General features: G+C 37.1%; 1 protein-coding gene across 1 annotated transcript; it reads left to right on the top strand.

Moving 5' to 3' along the window:
* LOC139127549 (uncharacterized) lies at positions 1 to 21,623 on the top strand. Its single transcript, XM_070693456.1, has 8 exons — positions 1 to 353; positions 5,401 to 5,601; positions 8,570 to 8,617; positions 9,812 to 10,005; positions 18,799 to 19,096; positions 19,502 to 19,658; positions 20,148 to 20,601; positions 21,266 to 21,623. Exons 2-8 carry the CDS (start codon positions 5,423 to 5,425, stop codon positions 21,487 to 21,489), a joined length of 1,554 nt encoding a protein of 517 aa, XP_070549557.1. The 5' UTR covers positions 1 to 353; positions 5,401 to 5,422; the 3' UTR covers positions 21,490 to 21,623.
* Positions 21,624 to 23,224: the final 1,601 nt, after the last annotated feature.

The following is a 23,224-nucleotide window of genomic DNA, read 5'->3' as shown; positions in this document are numbered from 1 at the left end:
TTTGTCGTCCCTACTTGGCAACGATAACAACGCTTGCTTACATGTCAGCTTGCCGTATTTGAACCGTTGCTAACGTACATCACTCATGGACTATGTGACATGCTGAAGCAGAAGTTTGGGTGTAATGGCGTACCCTCATTTCAAAAGAGATTTGAGCGCTTTTGGAAGTGCACCTCACGAGTTACATATGACATGCTTTGAAACGGTTTAGCGCATGCGTGTCCATCGCTATCACCTGGCGCAGGAACCAAAGGAGTGGCCATAGTGCGACATTTTGTTTTACAACCACGCCATGAAACTGCCAAGTAAACTGTTTTTACACGGATAGAAGGTGAAAAGTCACAGCTCTATCGGTAAGTGTATTCAAATTCATAACATTTGTCCTAAAACCGTCAATTTGTTTTGATACGCCAATATTTCTAATCATTAATCTACCTTTACCACAAGAAAATAATGGTTCGAATCTCGATGGTTCACTTTAGCTTTAAAATATTCTCTGGTAACCAAAAGACCATTATGTTTATTATCTGGGCATGTCTAACAAGTTTTGAATGTTCACCTAGTCTAGTCATGGTTTTACATACATAACACTGGGTGATAACGTGCGTGGTGCGGGTAACGATACTTTAGAATTTAAAATATCGCTCCAAGGGCAAGATTGTCATTCTGTTAAAAGTCAGCCCCCCTTATTTGAAACAAGTGATTAACTTGCCATTTCGTGAAGACAGCGACATTTGTAATTGAAGTTTCCTATAAGTAAAAGCATCATTAAAGTCTAGAAATGGTAAGTGTAGGTTGTTGCTACTTATTGCAAGTTACTCCTTGGATGATACCTATGTGTACGCATGACAGACCATTTTGTTCCCGACGTGTCGTGATCTGTGTTCATAAATGGTGCTACCAGGAAAACTTCCCAATTACGTGAGGACTTAAGACAGGCTAGTCGGTACTAGTGACAGGCCTTTAGCTGCTAAGGTGAATGCTTAGACGTAAAGGTACGGGTGTTTGTTTTCGTCTAACATTTGCGGGGGTTTATTTGAAAGCTCTAAGACAAAGACAAATTCTCACCGTCTTGGTCGTTTTTAGAAAATCGAAAATTCTATAATGTTCCCTTGAGTTAACACCGGGATGGCGGCCATTTTGAAATTCACATACCAATAAATGTTATGAGTGGTTGGTTGTGACGGTAAAGACATGCATTAACGTTCTCAAGACAAGACATACATTTATTGGAGCTTACCGAGCAGGATACTCTCATTGTACTTGGGTTTTGATTTGTTTCAGTTTCCATGGTGACTTTTTTGTTAAGGTGCTACAGCTTTTATTTTCCCCGTTTGACCCCTTTAAGGATCTGATAGTAAATCCGTTTATTGATATTTAGTGCAAGGCCTCATTGTTTTAAGGTCATGTAACTCGACGTGTAATCGAAGCAATTTTCGTGTTTCGGGATTTCACAAACTGCATCGCCGTAAAAAGGCGATATGCGTTATTCCCATGAACAGCGGCCTAAGCGCTACTACAGACCGGACAGAATGCTGTTATCCTCGTGAGACAACACTTTGGGAAACTTGGCTTGTTGGTAGACTAATACAATTATGGAACTGGATACTGTTTTGTAAAGTGGTCCTGCTTCAGGAAATTATTTACCTAAGAACAAGAACAAGCTTAATTCTTAAATACACTGTCCTGTTTGAGGTAAACGTCACTTGGTGGAGATCTTGGCCACTGTCACAAAATAGTGAAAAGTAAAATCGATTTGGGTTTCTTGTGCTAGTTTGTTCCTTACATACGTCAACAGGTCTTCAATAAAGTGGACGGTCACAGCCCATAGCATGGCTATTCATAGTAGGGTTGCAGTTTGACACTGATATCTGTTGTGGGGAATTGCCAACTCCTCTAGTCAGAGTGGTGCGCACGCATGGTTTTCACCTTCATTGTTTGAGAGTGAAAAATATGAATTTTTTAGTTCCGGTTTAGTGTAATTTTCACCTGATGCTCCAATGAACCGATAAATACCGATAAAGCAACCAACATCAGCATAAGTGTCATAAATCAAAGCTAATGTTGCCATAAAGATTCACAAATAACGTTGATAATTTTCATCTTCATTTAACTAACTGTATGAGCAACAATTTCAACTGGCTTCCATGTGAAGGGAATAATCTTCGACGATTGGCCGCTCAGCACTGTGCTTACTGTATTAAGAATGATTTGTGTAGTTGTATACCTTACTCAACCGCAGTCAGGCTATTAGTGAAGAAGAAAAATAACTAGGTTACCGAATAGGTCAGCTAAACTTCCACCTTTAAGATTGACTCTATTGAAAGAGTTGATTACCATGGAGACGGGTATAGTTTCGCATCAATCTCTATAAAGCTAGGGAGTTGTCAGGATTAGGAAGATAGTCAAAGCTAGGGGCCCATGAGGAAAATCCATTTTAGTGTGTTTAAGTATGTGTTGTGTGTACAAATCAAAAACTATCAATATCCTACAGTAATTCCTGTGTAACAGGTGTCAGATGCTTGCCAAACAGTTGTTAAGTTAGAGTCACAATACTATAAGTAAGGCTTAGTGAACGACGTATGCTGTTGCTCAAACTTTCTACAACCTTTAACTGTTCCCTTACCAAACCAAAAATAAAAATCAAAGTTTGGCACTAGAGAAACAAATTACCTAACATTTATGAATATTTTAATCGTAATGTTGCCGCCATCTCAGTGTTAACTCTGTGGAAAATAACAAAATTGTCGATTTTCGAATATATTAAGCAGTAAAAATTCGAATTGTCCAAGAGCTTTAAAATTGAACAATTAGTAGTGGTAAACAAAACAGTATTTCAAACATTTTTTAGAGTCCAAATATCTGTCACTGAGACATATTCTACTTCAATATATGAAGAACAATTACTTCAATAATCAGTGAAAAAATATCTAAGATCGAGACAAATATATAGTCTTTACAAATTGCGTTTTGTGAATAATATAATCTTGTAATTTATCATTTGCGGTTTAAATAGAGCGCTGGTTATGTTGTGAAAAACTGTAGTTTGCTTTCATTTATATACTTCATACATTATTATTTGTCATATGTTCATATTTCTTAAGCTTTCATGTTTGCAATTAAGATAATGAGGAGAAGACAATGTAAGACAATTAGAAGTACATAAAAATCATGTGTCGACAAAATTAGCATAAATTGCGATCAATGAAGATACTTTGAATGCTAGGCACATTTCGGCCAACCAATAAACCAATTTACACCATCAAGAAAGAAAATCGAAATTGAGCTAATTTTCAATTTTGAAATGGTTTTATCATCTTGATTATTAACTTTTAGGCCTATTTTGAAATTTAAAACCTTTGGCTTGAGATTGCAATATCGGAAACAGGTGTATACTGACGTGAGGATGACGCTTAGCGGTCATTCAAATTGCCCCCTAACAAAATCTATTTCCTAAAATGCATATTTCCGTTTTCCCAATCTTCAATTTACCAAAGATCTCATTTTCCAATTCTATTTTAGGCGTAGCAGCTGATAGTATTTATCTTTGGCCAGGAATGCATCAAACCGTAATAGTTATTTGCGCGGGCAACTTGTTCAATGGATCGAGAAACGAACATATCAAGAACAATTGTGTTGCAGCCTCCGGAGCGAAAGTCCGATACAATCAGTTTGATCTGACCTGCTAAAGTTTTGCGCGCTTCCCGTCAATGTCGCAAACTTGTACGTTGTAAAAAATTGTGACTGCCAATCAGAGTGCGGGATCCACATTTAATTTTATCTGATTTATTTACTCAGCTGATAATCCATGTAAGTAATGATGTTCTCCGCATAATGATCTAAGTATCCAACCATAGTTTTTAAACCGTATGGTGGCCCATTTTATGAATTACATCCGTAACCCGATCAAAATTTTGACCTTGAAGGCATTTGATATCATGTTTGAGACTTAGACTAGCTGTGGGCCCATAGCTGCGGTGTTTACAGACGGGATTCATGCCTTTTACGGGCTGGTTTTGACTTTTACGACTTTTGACCCCGGTGGCAGGGTCAAAAATCGTAAAATTCAAACAGCCCGTAAAAGGCAGGAATCCCGTCTGAAAACACCACAGCTATGGACCCACGGCTAGTTTGAGACTAGCCCTGCGTACGTAAAAAATTGTGACTACCAATCAGAGTGCGGCATCCACATTTAATTTTATCTGATTAATTTACTCAGCTAATAATCTATGTACTCAATGATGTTTTCCGTATAATGATCTAAGTTTCCCGTCATAGTTTTTAAACCATATGCTTGCCCACTTTATGAATTACATCCGTAACCTGATCCAAATTTTGACCTTGAAGGCGTTTGATATCATGTTTGAGACTTAAACTAGCTGTGGGCCCATAGCTGCGGTGTTTTCAGACGGGATTCATGCCTTTTACGGGCTGGTTTTGACTTTTACGACTTTTGACCCCGGTGGCAGGGTCAAAAATCGTAAAAGTCAAACAGCCCGTAAAAGGCAGGAATCCCGTCTGAAAGCACCACAGCTATGGACACACGGCTAGTTTGAGACTAGCCCTGCGTACGATGCTGTGTGTTCCCGGCGTGTGGTTGGAGGCCATACAACGCCGGAAGCACACAGCATCGTACGCAGGGCTAGTTTGAGACAGTATCGTCATACATATCGTTCAGAGATACCACTTGCACTTGGCAAAACATTTTGGAGATGAACACTTATTTCGCGCTGACTTCTTCCTTTATCTACCATTTCTTGAATTTCTTGCGGTTCAACGCACCAACTTAAATTTATTTCATGAAGTAAACGTACTTTACCAACCGAAGCACAGTGTTTGCTTCTCTTCCACTATAAATATGTCGGTCGTGAGACGATGTTTTTCCCGCTAATTTTTAAAATTATCCTGTACAATTATGTGTACCGAGCCCCCCTCAAGCACATTTATTACACCTTAATTCCAATTCGATACATTTATTTCTGCCATAGTACCCAAAGATTCCAAAGAAACTGCGCAACGCCCCAGATGAAACAGGAAAATTGGATATTTAGTATATTTGAAGTTGGGAAAACGGAAATATGCATTGTGGGAAATAGTTTATCAGAGGAAAATTTGAATGGCCGCATAGTGCCATCCTCACGGCAGTATAAACCTCTTTCCTATATTTCAATCCCAGACCAGAGATTTTAAATTTAGAAATAGGTCTACAAGTTAATGAGCAAGATGATTAAACCATTTAAAAGTTGGCTCCATTTCGCTTTTTTTAAAGGCGCAAATTGGTTTATTGGTTGGCCGAAATGTGCCATGAATTACATTGGTTGAATTTTTATGCCTAAAACTAAAGTCATGTTCACCTGTTTTTCGTTTCCCTTTTCACTATTCACCATTTGCTGTTTTCAGGGTCGCTTTCTCTCGAAGTAATATGATGATGGCACGAAGACAAGTTTTATTCCTGGCACTGACTACTTTTTTAAGCTTTGTTGTCGGATATATGCTGGCTCACCTAGGAGTGCATGAAAATGTCATCGCCATGCGATCCCATGATAGTGACAGTGCTCGTTTGTGTTCTGATGTATTGAAAAAGGCTGAGACATGCAAAAGGTGGGTCATAGACTCTTTCAGAGGCAAATTTCGTCTTTTTGAGCTATCATAGCCCCTCTCTTCGGCGGATGACCAATAGCAAAGTTCTTGGGCATCCCTTTGTCAGATGAAATTGGACAGGTCAGTTATGTTGGACGGGAACGGGGGGGGGGGGGGTCGGTGACGTTTGATTATTTTGCAGACATCAAAAAGTGCGGTACCCCTTCCCTGAATGGAATAAATATAAAAAATTATATAATTATATATATATATATATATATATATATATATATATATATATATATATATATATATATTCCCTGAATGGAATAAATATAAAAATTATATATATATATATATATATATATATATAATATATATATATATATATATATATATATATATATATATATATATATATATATATATTCCTTGAATGGAATAAGTATAAAAAATTACACACAAATGTATTTCACACTTTCTCTGCATGAACAGTTGACCGAAATTGTAGTACATCGATTTATATCAATATTTAAGAGACAGCAGCTGTATCTTCTGACAATTTATCATGATTTTATTCTACATATGAACGAAATAAATGCCAAGACTTCCGTTTGTAAACACAAAGTGTTGTGTGATATTGCCAATTTTTATCTGGGATGAAAATTTACGTTTAACTTTTAGATGTGGAGCTTTTTCGTAAACTAGCTTAGTACTTGGCACTGCCACATACCTTTAACCTTTTCACCATCAGGGTGGGCCTCTAGAGAGCAAAGTGGACTCGAAAAACTTCAGAGGGTACTCGACACTGTGGTTTACATTACAGAACAAAAATACCATAGAAGTTGTATTGATATAGAATACATGTACCCTCCTTTAAAGGAGAACTAAGACAAGCAACTTTACCCGCGTATCTTGATTGACTATGCAATATTTCGGTTCTCTGAAACCACACTTTAATGTTCCACAATTTTGAACTTTGAGCAGAGCTAAAATGAGGATGCACGAAAGGGTTTCAAGATCCCCGGGATAGTTTAATCTTATCATGGCACGTTTTTGATATGCTGCTCTTGGCAGCTATATTTATCTTTAACTTATCGATTTCTTACACAATGCGGCGTTTTCCAATATATGTCTATTTAGCTCCTACGAATGGCTAATGTAATCACGTGCGTGAATGGTAAACTATGGTTGACGTCAGAGATCGTGATGTGTTTTTTTTAGAACAGATGTAGTTAAGGAGATATAAAGGTTAAGGAAGACATAGTGAATATGCCTTCAGTTAGAATGGGCCTTCTGTTGTACGTTAAGACACAGATTGTTTAACAGCTACATCTCGAAACAAAGTGCTTGGCATTATAAAGTTAAGGATGCCACAGCACCATATATATAGACACACACTAGAAAAAAAACAGTTATTCTCCTTGTCTGTGATATAGCCAATGATGACAAGAACCAATGAGACAAGTAGGGATTATGGATTAGGGATTTGGACTAAAGCTTAAAATAGTTTCTCTACTTTCTCACGAGAGATGATTCTTGTAGCTCCACCACTTCCCCGGTTGTGCTAACAAAACATGCGATGAACCATGTGCGCGCTGGCTTAGGACAACATTACAAGACCAAAAGTTAGCAGTATTTCGCACTTGGCTGGTTGCACACCTCCTTGCGCGGAAATACGAGATAATTTAAATACTTCAGCTGCTTCCGTGTAAGATTGAAGAAAATGCATTGACAAAGTCACTCAGGAAAGACATAAACAACTTACGTGAACAAGCAAGGAATATTAATAGGCAGGGAGTCGTGGAGTTACTGGAATATTAAATAAATGGTTGCAAGTATCAAAAATGATCAGAATAGCGACCTCTTTCATTCAAGGTGTACTCGTATTCTATGATGTGAATGTTAGATTCCCGATTGTTATTGTCATATAGTTAAGTGGTCTATTTGAAAGTCAAAATCCACGTTACCATGACAGTGGGTGCAGAACACAAAACGAGAGAAGGGATAATTTTCATTTGTCACAATTTGTAGAATTTACCAAGTCGAAGTTTGTTTGATCTCTATGCGTACTTATACGTAACGTGCGATATAGAGTTGTCTTCTGATATTTGTAGAAATTTGTTGATTAAAGATTTTCCTCAATAGCGATTTCCTGTGAGCAAACTATCCGTAGTTTTAGGGTGACTTCCATTTTGTTTTCTGTGGTCGTCAATTTCTATTTTGCTTTCTTTAACTCTGCAAAGTTTCTCCTGTTCCGATGATAGGCCCTCTACATACACTGCGACTGAATATCAGCAATGCACTGTATGGCCAAAATGCTTGCTCAGGCTGGCACACACCGCGAAGGCCGGGGCAACGACTACACTGTTATGTAGTCAGATAAAATTGCCATCACATAATCATAAACAGTGAAAATAAAATTCTTCGGGAATTCGATCGAGTAAGTATGTGGGATTAAAGAGAACACCAACTATCATGTCGACAAGATAATTGAAATGAATCAAATGAATTGGTTGTCACAATGTGATCTTTATCCAGCTTTTCCAACGTCAGTGGTACGTGCAGCGAGTGGTACAAAAGCTTGCATTGGTCACCGTGGCACTTAATGTTAGTGGTGCCGGTTATATATCACGCCACTGCAGCACTTAATGCCTTGGGTCAGTCTTTTCTAGCTCTGCATTTATCACTGCGATACATATGCAACCGTGAGTTGGTTGTCCGGCTTGACATAAATAGGAGCAACAACACACGGTTCTGATAATCGGATGACCCAATATTTTGGACACGCTGACTCCGAGCATTGTGTATCTCTCAGTGAAGCGGCTTGTGCTCTATGCTTTCCAGCATTGCCTTAGATGCTGCAGTAATGCCAATTCTGTCGATACAGATTACCTCACCTGTTTCACAGAAGGATATTTGGAACGAACACGGTTTTAATGAATAAAGAAAAAGACCATAACAATTTTTGTCTTCATTGTTCGATCAGGTTTCAAGCAGAGCCGAATGGTAAACCGGCAACAAAGACAGACACAGGGTAAGTATCTATTGGAACTGACTAAATACGGCATGCAAAAATAAAAGTGGTCAGGTTTACATCAATCAAATGTTAACGTTTCAAGTTATATTTACCTCTGAGACAGATATTTAGACTCTTAAAGTTTTAACAATTCTTTTCTGAGTTACCACTTCTCGGGCTTAAATTATAGCTCTTGGAGGCAGTGGGGCAGTATAAAACATTTTCATCTTTATGTTTCTCGTAGAATAAGCACAGGGGTGGAGTCCATTTTTAATTTCAAATATCGGTAAATGCCAGATAATTTTTTAATCTAGTTCCAAACTTAGCACGTTGCCCCCGATTTTTAAACTTGATTAGGTAAGACAATGGTTGAAGATTTTATTGAGTGAACTATGAGCAAAAATAATGTCTTTCGCTTCCAAGGCGCATGCTACCTTAATGGCATCTGGGACAACACAGTACTAGTGCCGACGATAATTGAATTAAAAGTCAACTGTCCGATCATGCAAATCTAATAAACATAATTCGTGCTTTTCGGCTTAATTTCATTATAAGTCTGATATATCTTCGTAACAGTTGAAAATTACTTCAGGTGTCGATGTGATTGTAACCATGCTTCTGTATTCACCGCGTGGAACCATGGTTACATAGCAGGCTGTCAGTTAAAAGAACCATACAGCAACATAACTAATATTCTGTCATGTAAAGTCTTATATTCTGGTCAGTGTCACTTCTTATATATTAAAGAAATGCACAAAGGCAAAATATTCGAATCACAGGACACTCTCAATCACACGCCAGTGATAGATGTAAGAAACTACAAAGCACATAATAGTGAGCACGTGAGAACAGTATGTGGATATGACAAGTTATTAATAGTAAACGCAACAGAGGCTTGCCGACGTCTTTTTTCATTTATTCATTCATTCGTTTAATCATCATCTATTTATTTATTTATTTATTTATTTATTTATTTATTTATTTATTTATTTATTTATCCACATTAAATTATAACTTATTTACATACACCTAGCGGGTAAAAGCTTATCAATAGGGAAGTAATCTTCAGTAGAGTGAAATAATCATAAAAAATACTGTATAAATAAAATAAAACTAAAATCTGGTTGGAACAATTACAGACTCTCTCTCTCTCTCTCTCTCTCTCTCTCTCTCTCTCTCTCTCTCTCTCTCTCTCTTCTCTCATGGATTAAGACCAAGGAAAATATTGTTAGACTGCGGTGCCAACGTAGCTTCAACAGTCAATCTTTTCAGAGAAACATACCCGGATGCAAACGATTACATCATCCACTCATTTGAGATTGATGCAGGACTGGCGCCATATTTTTCGTATTTTAAGGACAAAGGTCATACACTCCACTGCCCTGTCGGTGTTGCTGACAAGGACGGTAAGGCACTACACTTTTTTGCGCGTGCATGCTTTCACTAAACTTAGGATTACATGCCATGAATTTCAAGAAATAATTGAAGTAATTGTCTTAAAAATGAAAAGTAACTTTCAAATAAGGGAGCCGTCATTATTTACGGCCTAGGGGTCGGAGGAATTTCATCTGAATCTCTGAAATTTCGAGTAACCCCCGCTTCAAACAATGATTCAATTTGAGTACCCCCCACTTTCTAAATCAGAAATGTTGACTGAATTCTCCCCTCTCCGGCTTAGAAAAGTTAAATACCGATCCATATATTTGTAGAATTTACAGAATACAGCAAAAGTAAAGACCTTTCAAATCCTGATCTACCCTGCTAGACTATCATCGGTTATCTGAAAAAGGTGAAACTAACAAAATGAAATTCAAAGTGAGAACAAAATAGAGATGTAAAAGCTCACAGTACAACCATTATCCAACCATATTTTGTTTGATGGTGTCATGACAGATTTTTAACTAGGGTATCTGACTGCGCAGAATTTGAAAGTACAGGGGAGAGAACACGCCAGAGGCTGAGGTAAAGTGTCGGAGGGGGCTGTCCCCAATATTGCATGGGCAATTTAAAAAAAATGATGTGTGAATAAGTGCAGTCTGGTAAAATATAAGAGGTATTTTTAATGTGTTTTGTTACTAAGTAAAACTGTTAGAACAACCCAAGGGGAGAGCACGAGTGGGAGGTCGTCCCTCGTATCAACAATTTTGAGAAATTGATGTGTGGGATGATTCAATCTGAGAGGTGTCACAATTCATTTTACTCTTGGTAAAACGTTTTGAAAATGACATTGAACACTGATATTTTAATTACACTTTTTTCTTGATCATTGTTTGAGTCACACTATTCAACAACCAAACAATGACAATACATTTTGTTAAAAAAACAGTTCTCAGTTTGCCAGATATTGAAGACCAATGAATATTCTGGAAAGGAAAACCTCTGACCATCTTGTGTCATGTTTTCGGCTGCTAGCTACTAATGAAGAGCCTGAATATGGTATGGTTAAATGTTAAAATGGTTATCCAGTAGGATAGCATACCAAATTTGCCTGAAAGTCGCATTATTAGGGCCAGTAGCTGTACTTTTATGCTTCTTTAACAATTATAATGTCGACTTAAGTATTATATTTTAAACTCCCCTGGGCATGTTAAGATACACAGTATAAGCTTGTCAAAACAGGCTTCATTTGTATTTACTACATTTATATTGTGTTTCGTTTAACTCAAGTCAGGATCATAATAATTTAAATGCCACCAATGACACAATAGACGTGTACGAGGTGTGTCTGTGACTTAACTGGTAGGTTCTTATGAACGCTGTTGGGTGATATCGACATGCAAAACAAAAATATCGGGTGAATATCATCAAGTACCATAGCTACCGGGCCTTGAACTGTCTCGTTCTATTTGAGTTTAGTAAACACCTCATAAACAGCAATCTAAAATTCTAAACTGCGAATCTCATTCTTTTCAGCATTTTACTTTTAGTCCGTAACTGCAGATCGAACGTGATGTTTCAATGTAACCCCATAAAATAAATTATACGTAAAATACAATTCTTATATTTTAAATATGTACCAAATAAATATAAATATTAATATTCCCTTGTTGCTTTATACGCGAAGTGAACAATCTGAGCTGAGTAAAACCAGATGAACGCAGATACAAAAATACCTTCATTCATATATTTCTATTTGAAGTCACTAATTACCATGAGAGACGGCAAAATACATCATGTTACTGTGCTTGCCGACGTCCTGCTCTCTCTCTCTCTCTCTCTCTCTCTCTCTCTCTCTCTCTCTCTCTCTCTCTCTCTCTCTCTCTCTCTCAGGGATTGTCCAGCTTTTTACTTTCATGGTGATCAGATGACTTTCCCTTTTCCTAGTGAGTTTTACAGCCCCTTTTAAAATTATGGTCCTCTAACTTTTTTCATTTGCCACTCGAAACAACATAACATACATTCATACACACACTATCCAATAACTCTTTAACACTGCTGGAACAAGAAACTAATACACTTAATTATAATAATCAAAGCAAAGATATAAATTACATTTGTCACAGTGAGTAACAACATCAATCACTGGGCTTTTTCATTCTGCTTTCTCTTTGTGTAATTAATCTGTAAAAGTCAACATACCTCAGGGTCAGGCTTTACAATAGAAGCAGGCAGCCGGAGAAACTGCTCGGCTGGAAAAGTCATTTCATCACCTGTAAATCCCCTAGTTGAAAACAGATAATGAATGAAATAAAAATATTGACTCTGAATGTTGTTCAAATGATAGTCTTCACAGACTATTGTGCAAATGATAAAATACAATCGCAGATGAAAAGGGTCATAAAGTTCTTTATGCGGCGTGTCGGCGCTTGATTATGTACACTCCGTGACAGCCTAGGCCTGATAGAAAGTAGGTCGGGTACTTTCTAGAAAATGAGACTCTCGTACACAAAAAATGACTATAATCGGCCAATCAAATAAAGCGTTACAAGGCGTCATTGAAAATGATTTGACCTTTGGTAGAGATGGGATACAATCACGCTGCGTGAGCAAGCTATCTGTTTTGGCATGAGACTGTGAGATTTAGATCTCGGGAAAAGAAAGGTAGCTCTTTGTTTGAGGACAATTTTGAAACGATGAAAGTCGGTAATGCAATGTGATGAAATGACAACGTGTGTATTCGTGTGGAGTGGATACAATTAAACAACGAATGTCCAGATTTTTATCTCAAGTGTTTGTCAACTGTCAGTGTTTGCTATATGTTTGACGACGGCCCGAAATGTGAGCTTGTCGATCAGACACTGCTGCTTTCTAAAATTATTGTGACAGTATCTTTAGATTATTGCATTTGCAAAGTTGCCAGTGGTTTTAGATCGAAAAAAGCTGCAGTCAATTTGAATGATGAAACGAAGTTGGGCACGCACCGCAGCGTAGAGATTCGTGTTGGCGACGGAAACTTCATGGTAACTAATTTGACGGAATAAGGTTTAAATTTACGGTGTCTATACGACACCGTAAATTTAAGGCTTAAAAAAGAGAGTTCGCCAATATCGGACGTTTTGTTGTCATCGAAGTAGTTCAAAATGTTGGTTGGACAGGTAAAATGGCTGTTTGTCAGTGATCACTGGTCGTCTCAAGTTACAATAGCCAATAACCCTTGCTTTAGTTGGTAGGTTGAGAACCTGAAGCAAACAATGTAATCTTTTGAGATTGCACAGGGCTGTGGCCATTGTTTTCAAAGACGCAGTGTTTACTTTTTAAACTGGCTGGGGCATCGGTTCAGCTGCTATGCCTATGAAACCCGTCCAGTTGTGAACCCTTCAGGAAATATTCATGGACGTGTTCTAAACACTTTTATGACTAAACATTTTATTGATGATTTGAAAAACGTGCATTTCACACTTAGAGTTCAGGACAATTTTTAACACTTTTTAAGGAAGATTTCGGATTGGCAGATGTGTAATGAAACTCATAAAGAAAATTGTTATTATGCTTTCCGCTATTGATATTCTTTCATAACGGAATGAAATATATTTGTCAATATTTTCCGTTAATGGACATCTGGCAACCTAAATCTCGATCAGTCGTCCTCGCCACTTTCATCATAGAGGGCCTCCACAACCGGCTTTGTAGGGTGTTGTGGCATCAGTGTTTGGTTTTCTGCAAAAAAACGCAGCCAATACTTATCGACAGAATCAGTCAAGGTTGGTAAAGCCAGTCTTTACAGATTCATTATGCCCACTGAAATCACAGATGGGTAAGAAATGGTCAGTATTGACTCTGAAGACGGTGTTATAGGGATTCTTCAAAATAACAGCAGCAGTAAAATTAATTATATTTTTGAGTATTCTTACCGCCAGAAAGTGTAATAGATTTTTTAAACTGGCTATAGGCATCAGTAGTCAGATAGCATATGTAAATGCAGCAATAATGACATACAACATTTAACAGAACAATTTAAATTATAATAGGACAGAATTGCAAGTCATTTTGTTTTTGAATTAATTTAGGTTTCCGTCGCCCCTTAAAAAACAGTGGTGTTTCGCGTGACCCCTTTCAAGGGGGCGCAACACCAAACACAGCGTATTTTGCTCAAAATCACTGTTTTGGAAATATTCATTCGATTTGATTTTTGATTTTTTCACCCAAAATTAAAATATTGGTTGGGATCACCTTTTAGCTTGTCATAAGCTGCGTTGTAAAGAAATGTCAATTTATGCAAATATATTTAAATCACTCGATTTCGTGGCTTCTTTTTTCCCAATTTAAAGATTTCCAAAGAATTAGACTCTACTCTGGTTTGGACATATTATCTGGTCAAAATTTCTGAAATTTCACATTATGTTCTTTAAATGCTATATAATAAAACGACTATTTTCTTTGCCGATAAAATGCTTACATTTTGAATGAGATGCATGCATTTTGCTAATATTGTTTTTAACCACGTTTTGAGTGTCATTCTTTCAACCTACGCCTTTTTAGAATGAGGGTAGATAATGCAAAATAAAATAGTCGTTTTTCTTACATACTCTTGTTTCAAGTGAAATATCATATTTCAGAAAACAGTTTCAAGTTTTCGACTTCAATTAATTTTTATCATTAATACCGAAATTGAGTTTTTTTTTACCTTAAATATACAATCCCTTCATATTTCTAGTAAACTATTGCTGCCATACTAAACTTGTCTGCTTTTTGAAATATATATATTTAGTATGAGAGGGTTTCTTTGTCATCTTAGATGAAAATTTCTCTTGAAAAAACTGTTTGTAACGTGAAGCTCCACCTTAATTTCCTCTTTAGTAAATTCATATCTCAGTAAAATCCTCCTGCAAGTAAAATCTGGACACTTATCTCTTTCAACAGTAAGTTTGGAAGTCAATGTCCAAAGTCTTCCCCCATAAATTGTTAACTTCAATTACTCCTTCCGCCCGTCGTACATTGCACCTGTAATATGACCGCTTTTCTAAAATAGTCGGGTCAGTGATATCTAGGTAGATTAACTACTTCTTTCACTGTCTACCAATTGACTACTTATTTTACTGTCTACGAATGTCAGGCCTAAATTATTGCCATTGAGTTTGCGAGTCGTACAGGAGTGCAGGTGGTTTTATGATGATATGGCGATATGTTGAAAAAAGCAAAGATTCGTGAAGGTATGTTCGACCTTCAAGGAACCTTCAGGTCATAGCTTTTGTGATGTAGCCAAACAACAAGACCAGTGCTCAGATTGCCAACTAGTGAATAATCGTCCCGTCACAACAGATCACAGACTCTCGCTACATTTCTGGGATGGCAGCAAGCTCATTGAATAAAATTTATGTCTGATACACTGAGTCTTGCATGCTGCACAGGTGTTTCCAAAATAATCGGCTGCAGAGTAAGTACTGCGGATGATTAAGGCTGGCGTGAGTGACATGCAGTGGTGCGTGAATCCTGTATGGACCTATTATTACCCGTGGCCTCTTTAGTGTTGACCAAACCTACTTGACGCAGTTAGAAATTCTGCTTGTATAAAAGACAAAACAGACCCTGCAAAGGGTTGTAAATGAGAGCTAAAGATTGACATCCTGGATGAAGTATTGAGACACAAGATACCATCACGCAAACTTGTGTGTCCCATGCAGACAGTGTGTCTGGGGGAAATGGAAATAAACCAAAACTTGTACATGGACCAGTGCATGGTAGAGTTGCATTGTATCTTAATCTTGGACACAGGTGCCAATTGTAAACTCTCATTTACAACCCCGGGTAGAGCTGGTTTTGCCTCTGTACAAGTAACTACAAACATAATTTCGGACTGCATCAAATGGGCTTAATCAACAGTAAAGTGGCCACGGGTGTATCACTCATAAAATTTACTCAGTAAAATTATTATCATCCTAGAAATATACTAGCTCTTGTGGAAGCAGTGAACTGCATTTGATTACGAATTACCTGTGGTAGCGTTATCTTCATTGACTTGTACAGCGTTCCTGTCACACCTTGCCATGAAAGAGTACATGTTGACCTATCTCTCATGAAGAAAAAGTAGACATCAGTATTTTTTTTCCAAAATATAACTCTCGGTCCCATGTTAAAGAAGGTTGCAGCGTTTGCATATGGAATTTTCCAATGTTCACCGACACCATTTCTTGGCTGACTGAGCCACAAACCGTTGATGTACTGGCTGTCACCCTGCTGAGGAATAGGTTGACCAAGAAACCGTTTTTATTAATCAAGGTCAAACAAGGTTAAGGATGACAGTGTCGATTTTTTCGAAAGATGGGTCTTGAGTGGACGTTTGCTTAATGTTGTGATATTGTGGGAAGATCGTTTCTGTGGGCTTGAAAGGGACCTTAGGTTGTTCATAGTGACAAAGGACGTACTTCATAAATTGTGAGACCAAGAAATAACGAAGTAAGTGTCTAGGTCCTGACCCAATAACCTCCGCAGTGTCCCAATAGTTTGTCATGCGTCCTCTGGTTTGTTTCGAATTGAGAGGATTTCAATGTCTTCGGGATAGTAGAGGTGAATTTAAACAGTTTGCATTAGGTGTAGAGTGATCTGACAATATCTCCCCTTCCATTCATTTACATTTTTTAGATTCCACAGTTGGGTAGATAATTCAATACAACCATTGTTTCGTCATCGAATGGCTCTACTATCAACAATTACCGAACACATTGAGGAATCATTTGAAATCATTTAATTACTTCAGTTTAAATTGTATGATTGCCATCGAATTTTCATTAAAAAACCAAGTGACCTTGTAACAGGGGACAGAAGATACAACTGTTGACATCTTCCATACTTGTGTTCTGTGTTTAAACCAGAGTTTCTTATTGTATTCTCCATATCATGTATTAAAACACTGATTATTCACTTCCATTATCGACACAAGCTTTACACTGATATCTTAACAACCGAATTGCAGTCAATGCTTGTACTTTCTATCTATACTACCAACTGTCGACAGACTAAACCCTTGATTTCTGGGAGTAAAATAAGAATATACTACCATAGGCAAATATTGTCAAAAACTGCTGCTATTGTCCCTTTCACACATCACATATGAAAATAAACATCTCATGCAGACTGTGTTCGTCAAAGGGAATACCTTTGCATTTCAGCGTGGATTTTGAGTTGAATGTTCTTGATTAAAGGCCTGTGTCAGAGGTCAGATCATCTTACCAGAACATTTACTCACTATATTACAATTTCAATCGAAAACTAAAAGCTGTGACTGTACCTCTACAATCCTCTCACAGACTACAACAAACTTGGTTCCTGTGATCGTATCCCGTCCCTTTAAGAATTCTCCAAAGCGACTGACCAAGATGTGAATGATCAGTAACAATTTTAAACGATATTTTTCTTCAAGAACAGAAACTGTTAAAACAATTTTGACCTCATTGAAGAGCTTTTAATGAAACCTTACTTGGCGGTGCAAGTCGTGTAGACAAGGATATCAGCTTTTCCTTGAATAGTGGCAAGTCAGAAAAAGAATAACCTTTTTTTTCTCCCAGACGTCACAAACAAAATCATCTGTATGCATTCGGCAAAGGGATGATTTTTTAAGGACTAGTGACTTTGTCCCCTTAATAAATGTTAGGCCATCTAATATTTTAGGGAAAACATCGTTGATCATGTAGAAGTTGATTTGAAATATTTTGAGGGTATTGAGGGGGACTAAATGAATTAAAATTTCGATCCCCTCATTTCTATTCTAAAATTTGAAAGGGCATGGTTTAAAATTCGCTTAAGGAAATCTTCAGCAAAAATATAATCTTACAATGTCGAGGTGAGTACTACCTTATAACATGTTAAAATATTGCATTTAGGGAGGTATCATTTATTTATTGATTTTAAAAGGTAAACGGTGATATCAGTATACTTAAAATTTATTAGGTCCTCGAAAAAAATTACAGGGGGGGGGGGGCTGCTGCTTTTCAAACTCTGAATGCATAATAAATACTGACTTTCCCTTTGCTGGTCGCACGAAAATATACTCTCCTCACATGACAATGGTAATGAAGAGGAGACAAAGGAGGAGGAGAATGACAAAGGGGAGGGGAAGGAGATTGGGCTGATGAATAGGATATTGTTGACAGTAGCGGTAATGCTGATATGGCGTGGTTAGTGTTTATGGAATTAGTAGCAATGATGGAGACTGATTCTTTTCAAATTTGTTTTCAAAAACTGTAATATAATTGACCGAGACTGAGCCAGAGTTTAAATTGTTTTTTGTTTGTTTGTTTTTTGTTTTTTTGTTTTGTTTTTTTTTTTTTTTGGGGGGGGGGTGTTTTTTGTTCACTAATTGCTGTGACATTGATAGACTTTTATTTGACTCTTAATTATCATGAAGAGGCGTGTTCGTTTTTTTCCCACTAAACTACGTATTTTAATTTTCGAATGGTATTAATATAGGTTTATTGAAACATTAGGTAGAGTAAGATCATTTTTATCGGCATAAAGTTAAGTTTTCGTGAAAACAATCCTTAACAATGGATCTTGTCTGATTTAAAGTTTGTAATGATACTAGAAGGTTGTAGGAAAATGTTTAATTTTTGGACATTGTGTAGAAATGATCTCCGATTACCTATTTAAGAAAAAAGGCATTTTACAAGAACTAAATACTTGGTGTGGAGGGACATGCCCTCTTCAAAAAACTCACAATATTCTAATTTGTCTTATTTGAAGCTTTTTCAAGGTAATTCCAGCTGAACACATTTGTATCCGCAAATGTTTTTATCTAAACATATTTACTTCATAATTCATGACAGGAAATATGACTGCGTATAACGAGGGAGTGTGGTTTCCAGGGAAAAAGAACGCTGGACGGGATATGCAGTGGGGAGGTGGAAGCCTATTTGTCAGTGGAAAAGAAGGCGTTGATAAAGAAGATGGCGGTAGAAGAAAGCTGTCTAGACATGACGTCATTCCTACGGTTGACCTGTCACAGTGGATACAACGAAACGTCGATAAAAAAGACTATGTCATTTTTAAGCTGGACGTTGAGGGCGCAGAATACGGCATTTTGCGGAAAATGCTAAAAGATGGTACATTTGCATGGATTGACAAGTAGGTATTGTTGCATCGAAGTTCATTGTCTCTGCCACCGCCATACAGTATGGGGTTTGTCTTTATCCATTTGTCTACCTGTTCCTGTGTCTCTGTACCTCTATCTGCTGCCCTCTAGCATTGTCTGTCAGTCTGCCTTTATCTACCTGTATCTGTCTGTCTGTCTATCTGTCTCAGTGTTTCTTATCTCTCTCTCACTCTCTCTCTCTCATGAAGAGCAGTAAAAATATAACAAATTTATTATATGCTGATATTTATCCAAGTGTACTGTTAGTCGACGAAAGTGACACGAATTTTGTAATAATGATATCTTATGACTGCCTTTATTGAAAGCAACTAAAATTGAAATGCCAGCGTTCCTTTCTAAATAATTGACACCATGTACATGTCTTTGTCGGGTGCCAGATTTTATGGGGAATACCATGCTGGGCAGCCAACAGGCGAAACAGCCGAAGAAAAGAAACGGATCACTACCGCTGTGGCAAAGGAACTAGCAGACATCATCACGTGGTCGGCAGAGACAAAACAATTCAAAGATTTTGACAAGATTAACTTACCAACGGTAAGTGATAGAAGTTCTCCATTTTCTTTTTAAATCACAGCATCTACGTCGTTCAGGCATTCTGATAGCAGCAGGCGAATTTAAAGGGATACAGTCGTCGGAACTGCGCTCATAGGTCTCTAGGGACCTCTATGACCGATGTAAATAGTGTATCCAAGGTATATATAAATACTATAAATACTGAGATTTATAAGCTTTTGTATTCATAAAATATCTAGATAAGATGGATTTTAAGTCGACGAATAAAACGTTTAAAAAAGGTGTTTGTATAGAAAAATAAATGTTTGTCCTTTTTGCATCGAGCAGGCAAAATGATTTCGTCAAAATGCATTTGTAAGTTAACAGAGAGGTTTGGCACGCAAACTTTCCTGGAAGATAACCTACACTGAGCGGCTTGTCCCATTTTAAGTCGCGAAATGAAGGCAAACAATCATATTACATACACTGGTGTGGGAGTAACATTTCATGTGAATTGTGTTTTTTTCTCAGATTTCGGATGACACGCCTGGTTCAGTAGGGCAAACGATCAATAGCTGTGACGTCATCAATGAGAAAACTGTCGTTTCCGTTGTTATAGAAGTTGGAATGAATGCAAAAAGAGCTCGAAAACTAATCGCTACAATAAATGCATATTCCATTGATGTGCCCTTGACTTTGTTCGTGTACGGTGACTTTGCCGAGGAATTCCCGGATCTTGTTAAAGAGTGGAGTACAAAGTATGAAATTGGAATTCGATGTGACGGACCGATGTCGCCTGGTCACTGGGAAATACAGTACCAAAATGCTATAAGAGTTTCAATCGTCAGCGCCGAGAGGAGATTGTCTGACATTGGTCTCCAAACTCGCTATATTCTTCCGCCGGGTGTCAACAAAGTGGTTTCTGACGTTGTTACGAAGAGGAAATTGCGATTGATACAACCAACAACAACATTCCCGCCAGAAGGTACGTTGTGTATCATAAAACTTGCAAAGTCATCAGCCATTCAGCTGATAGTGATAAGAACGCCCTTGTGTATATATATATATATATATATATATATATATATATATATATATATATATATATATATATATATATATATATATATATATATATATATATATAATATGAGTACCACATCAAGTATGTTTGGTGTCTATTACTCGAGTTTCACGCACACAACGGATCGTCAGATAGGTAGATTTTATTGTACAATTAAATCTGACAATCGCGTGAGTGCGTAAAACTCGAGTAATGGGTACCAAACATACTTGATGTGTTCTCATATTTATTGTAATATTGCTCTGCATCCCTGCATCGAGCACCTTACCCCTCCTCTGGGAAGATACAAATAGATTTTGATATATATATATATATATATATATATATATATATATATATATATATATATATATATATATATATATATATATATACACACACACACTCGGCACAATGACAGAGCCTTGCTAAATTAAACGTACTATTTGCATAATGTTACAAAATTAATAATGACATTTGCGTAATAGTATTTATAGTATTTGTATTTTTCCACAAATTCTAATGGATTCATAAACATTGCACACTTAATACTGACTCTCCGTATTTTTCCCCTGTTTTTTTTCAGCGAAAAGTGGTAATCTTACATCAGAAAACTACCACAAGTTCCGAGATGTGGAGAAAGTTCCCAAGGCTTTAAAGATGATCCACAACGGATTGGCCAAGTCTGGAGGAATTTTAAGTCTAGACTCTGATTTCTCTGATAATTACATGATATCAGTTTTCTTGTTAGATTATCTTTACCAAAAATCAGAACATGAAATTGTAGATTTGTCTAAATGTATTCGGTAGCGCTGAAGTGTTTATGGCTGTCCCCATAATATGCACAGGCTACGAGGAATTTTGTCTTACATATTTAAATATGTTAATGAACTTTATGAAGGTTGATACTTTATGTCTATCAAGAATAATGTTTTTGGAGTGTTTTGCTTATGCGTACTTTAAACAGTAACGGTGCACACAGTTTACAATAATAGGAACGCAATGCTATCCTGACTTCTGACAACTTTTTATAAAGAAGGCGACTGTGTTTTATGCGTTTTATATTTCATTTTCGAAGACATTTATTTTATACATTTGTACTTTGCCACAGACATTTTGATAGATAATTGTACTTTGGCTTGTTTTAATAAATAAAGGTTTAATGATTTCAATTGGCCAAATCATAATCCCGCTGTCTTTCTTCGTTTGCTTGTTGAAATGTGACATGTGATCAAAATTGACATGTTTATTGCCGAGACATCTACCTTTATAGTTACGGAAACGCAGCTATCTGTTGTGCGGGGTAGCGGGGATCGCTATGCGGGTCAAAGGTCAACCGCGCCATGGATAGCTGCGGGCCAACTACCAGCGAAAGTGGGTCTATTACGACGACACAACATGTCACGCTATTCACGTTCGAACGAGTGACGTCCTTATAAGCATATGAATAGAAGTCAAAGTTCGCTGGAGTGAAAATCTTGAGTACTCCTTGGAAAATCAGCCGAATTACGTAAATGAACCAGAAATTTTGTTCACAAAAGGAGTTAGGGAATGAGCAATAATTAGAGTTCAGGCAGGTATAGGTCATTTTATTGAACTACGCTCACTTTGGTTTATTTTAAGTTCCGATACATGTTGTGTCGTCGTAATAGACCGGCCCACTTTCGCTGGTAGTTGGCCTGCAGCTAGCGAGGTTGACATTTGACACGCATAGCGATCCCCAATACCCGCAACAGATAGCTGCGTTTCCACAGCTACTACCTTTATTGCTGGAAAAACACCAAAACCCGCTGACATGACATTTATTATTGAATTGTTTGTCTGTGTAAGTCAAGTAATGGCTTCTTTTCAAATCTCTGGTTTGATGCTTTTAAATTTAGTGAGAAGGGCTTAAAAACAGATGTACATATCTGATGCTTCAGGCTTCTTACATATATATATATATATATATATATATATATATATATATATATATATATATATATATATATATAATATATATATATATATTGCGTTTGGAAATTTTCCCCTTTCTCTTTTCTCCTTGACACTGCAATGCTTGTTTAACTTTGTGGCAATTTGGGACATATCATTATCATGTAGGTGTGGCAGCATTATTAACAGTTGAAGCTCTGAAGAATGCCAATTATTACATTTTACCTTAGCCTTCGATTGTGCAGCCATAGACCGTAGACAGACCAAATATTGTCTACATTAATTTTATGCATTACAGTATTGTAAGGGGCACCTTTAGTTTAATATAGCTGATTTTATCACCAGTTATGCTGTACTAGGTTTGTGGTATTGTGTAAGTGTGTGTGATCAATAGTTGCAAGTTGCTAACCATTTCATACTTCAATGGACGGTGTATCAAAATTTGTTTCCACGCTCTTAACTATGAATTTCACAAGCTAAGGTACATAGCAGCTATTAAATATCGTGTATGCACTCATTCTGGCTTGCCACGTGTAAGCAAATGTGGCCAAATTGTCATTGACGCTATTTTAGTTTTCTGATGTGACGTATTTCATGAATAGTACACACT

The sequence above is a fragment of the Ptychodera flava genome, unplaced genomic scaffold, assembly GCF_041260155.1.
Source record: "Ptychodera flava strain L36383 unplaced genomic scaffold, AS_Pfla_20210202 Scaffold_33__1_contigs__length_2856901_pilon, whole genome shotgun sequence".
NCBI classification, from domain to species: Eukaryota; Metazoa; Hemichordata; class Enteropneusta; family Ptychoderidae; genus Ptychodera; species Ptychodera flava.
This window is presented reverse-complemented; position numbering and strand designations above follow the sequence as displayed.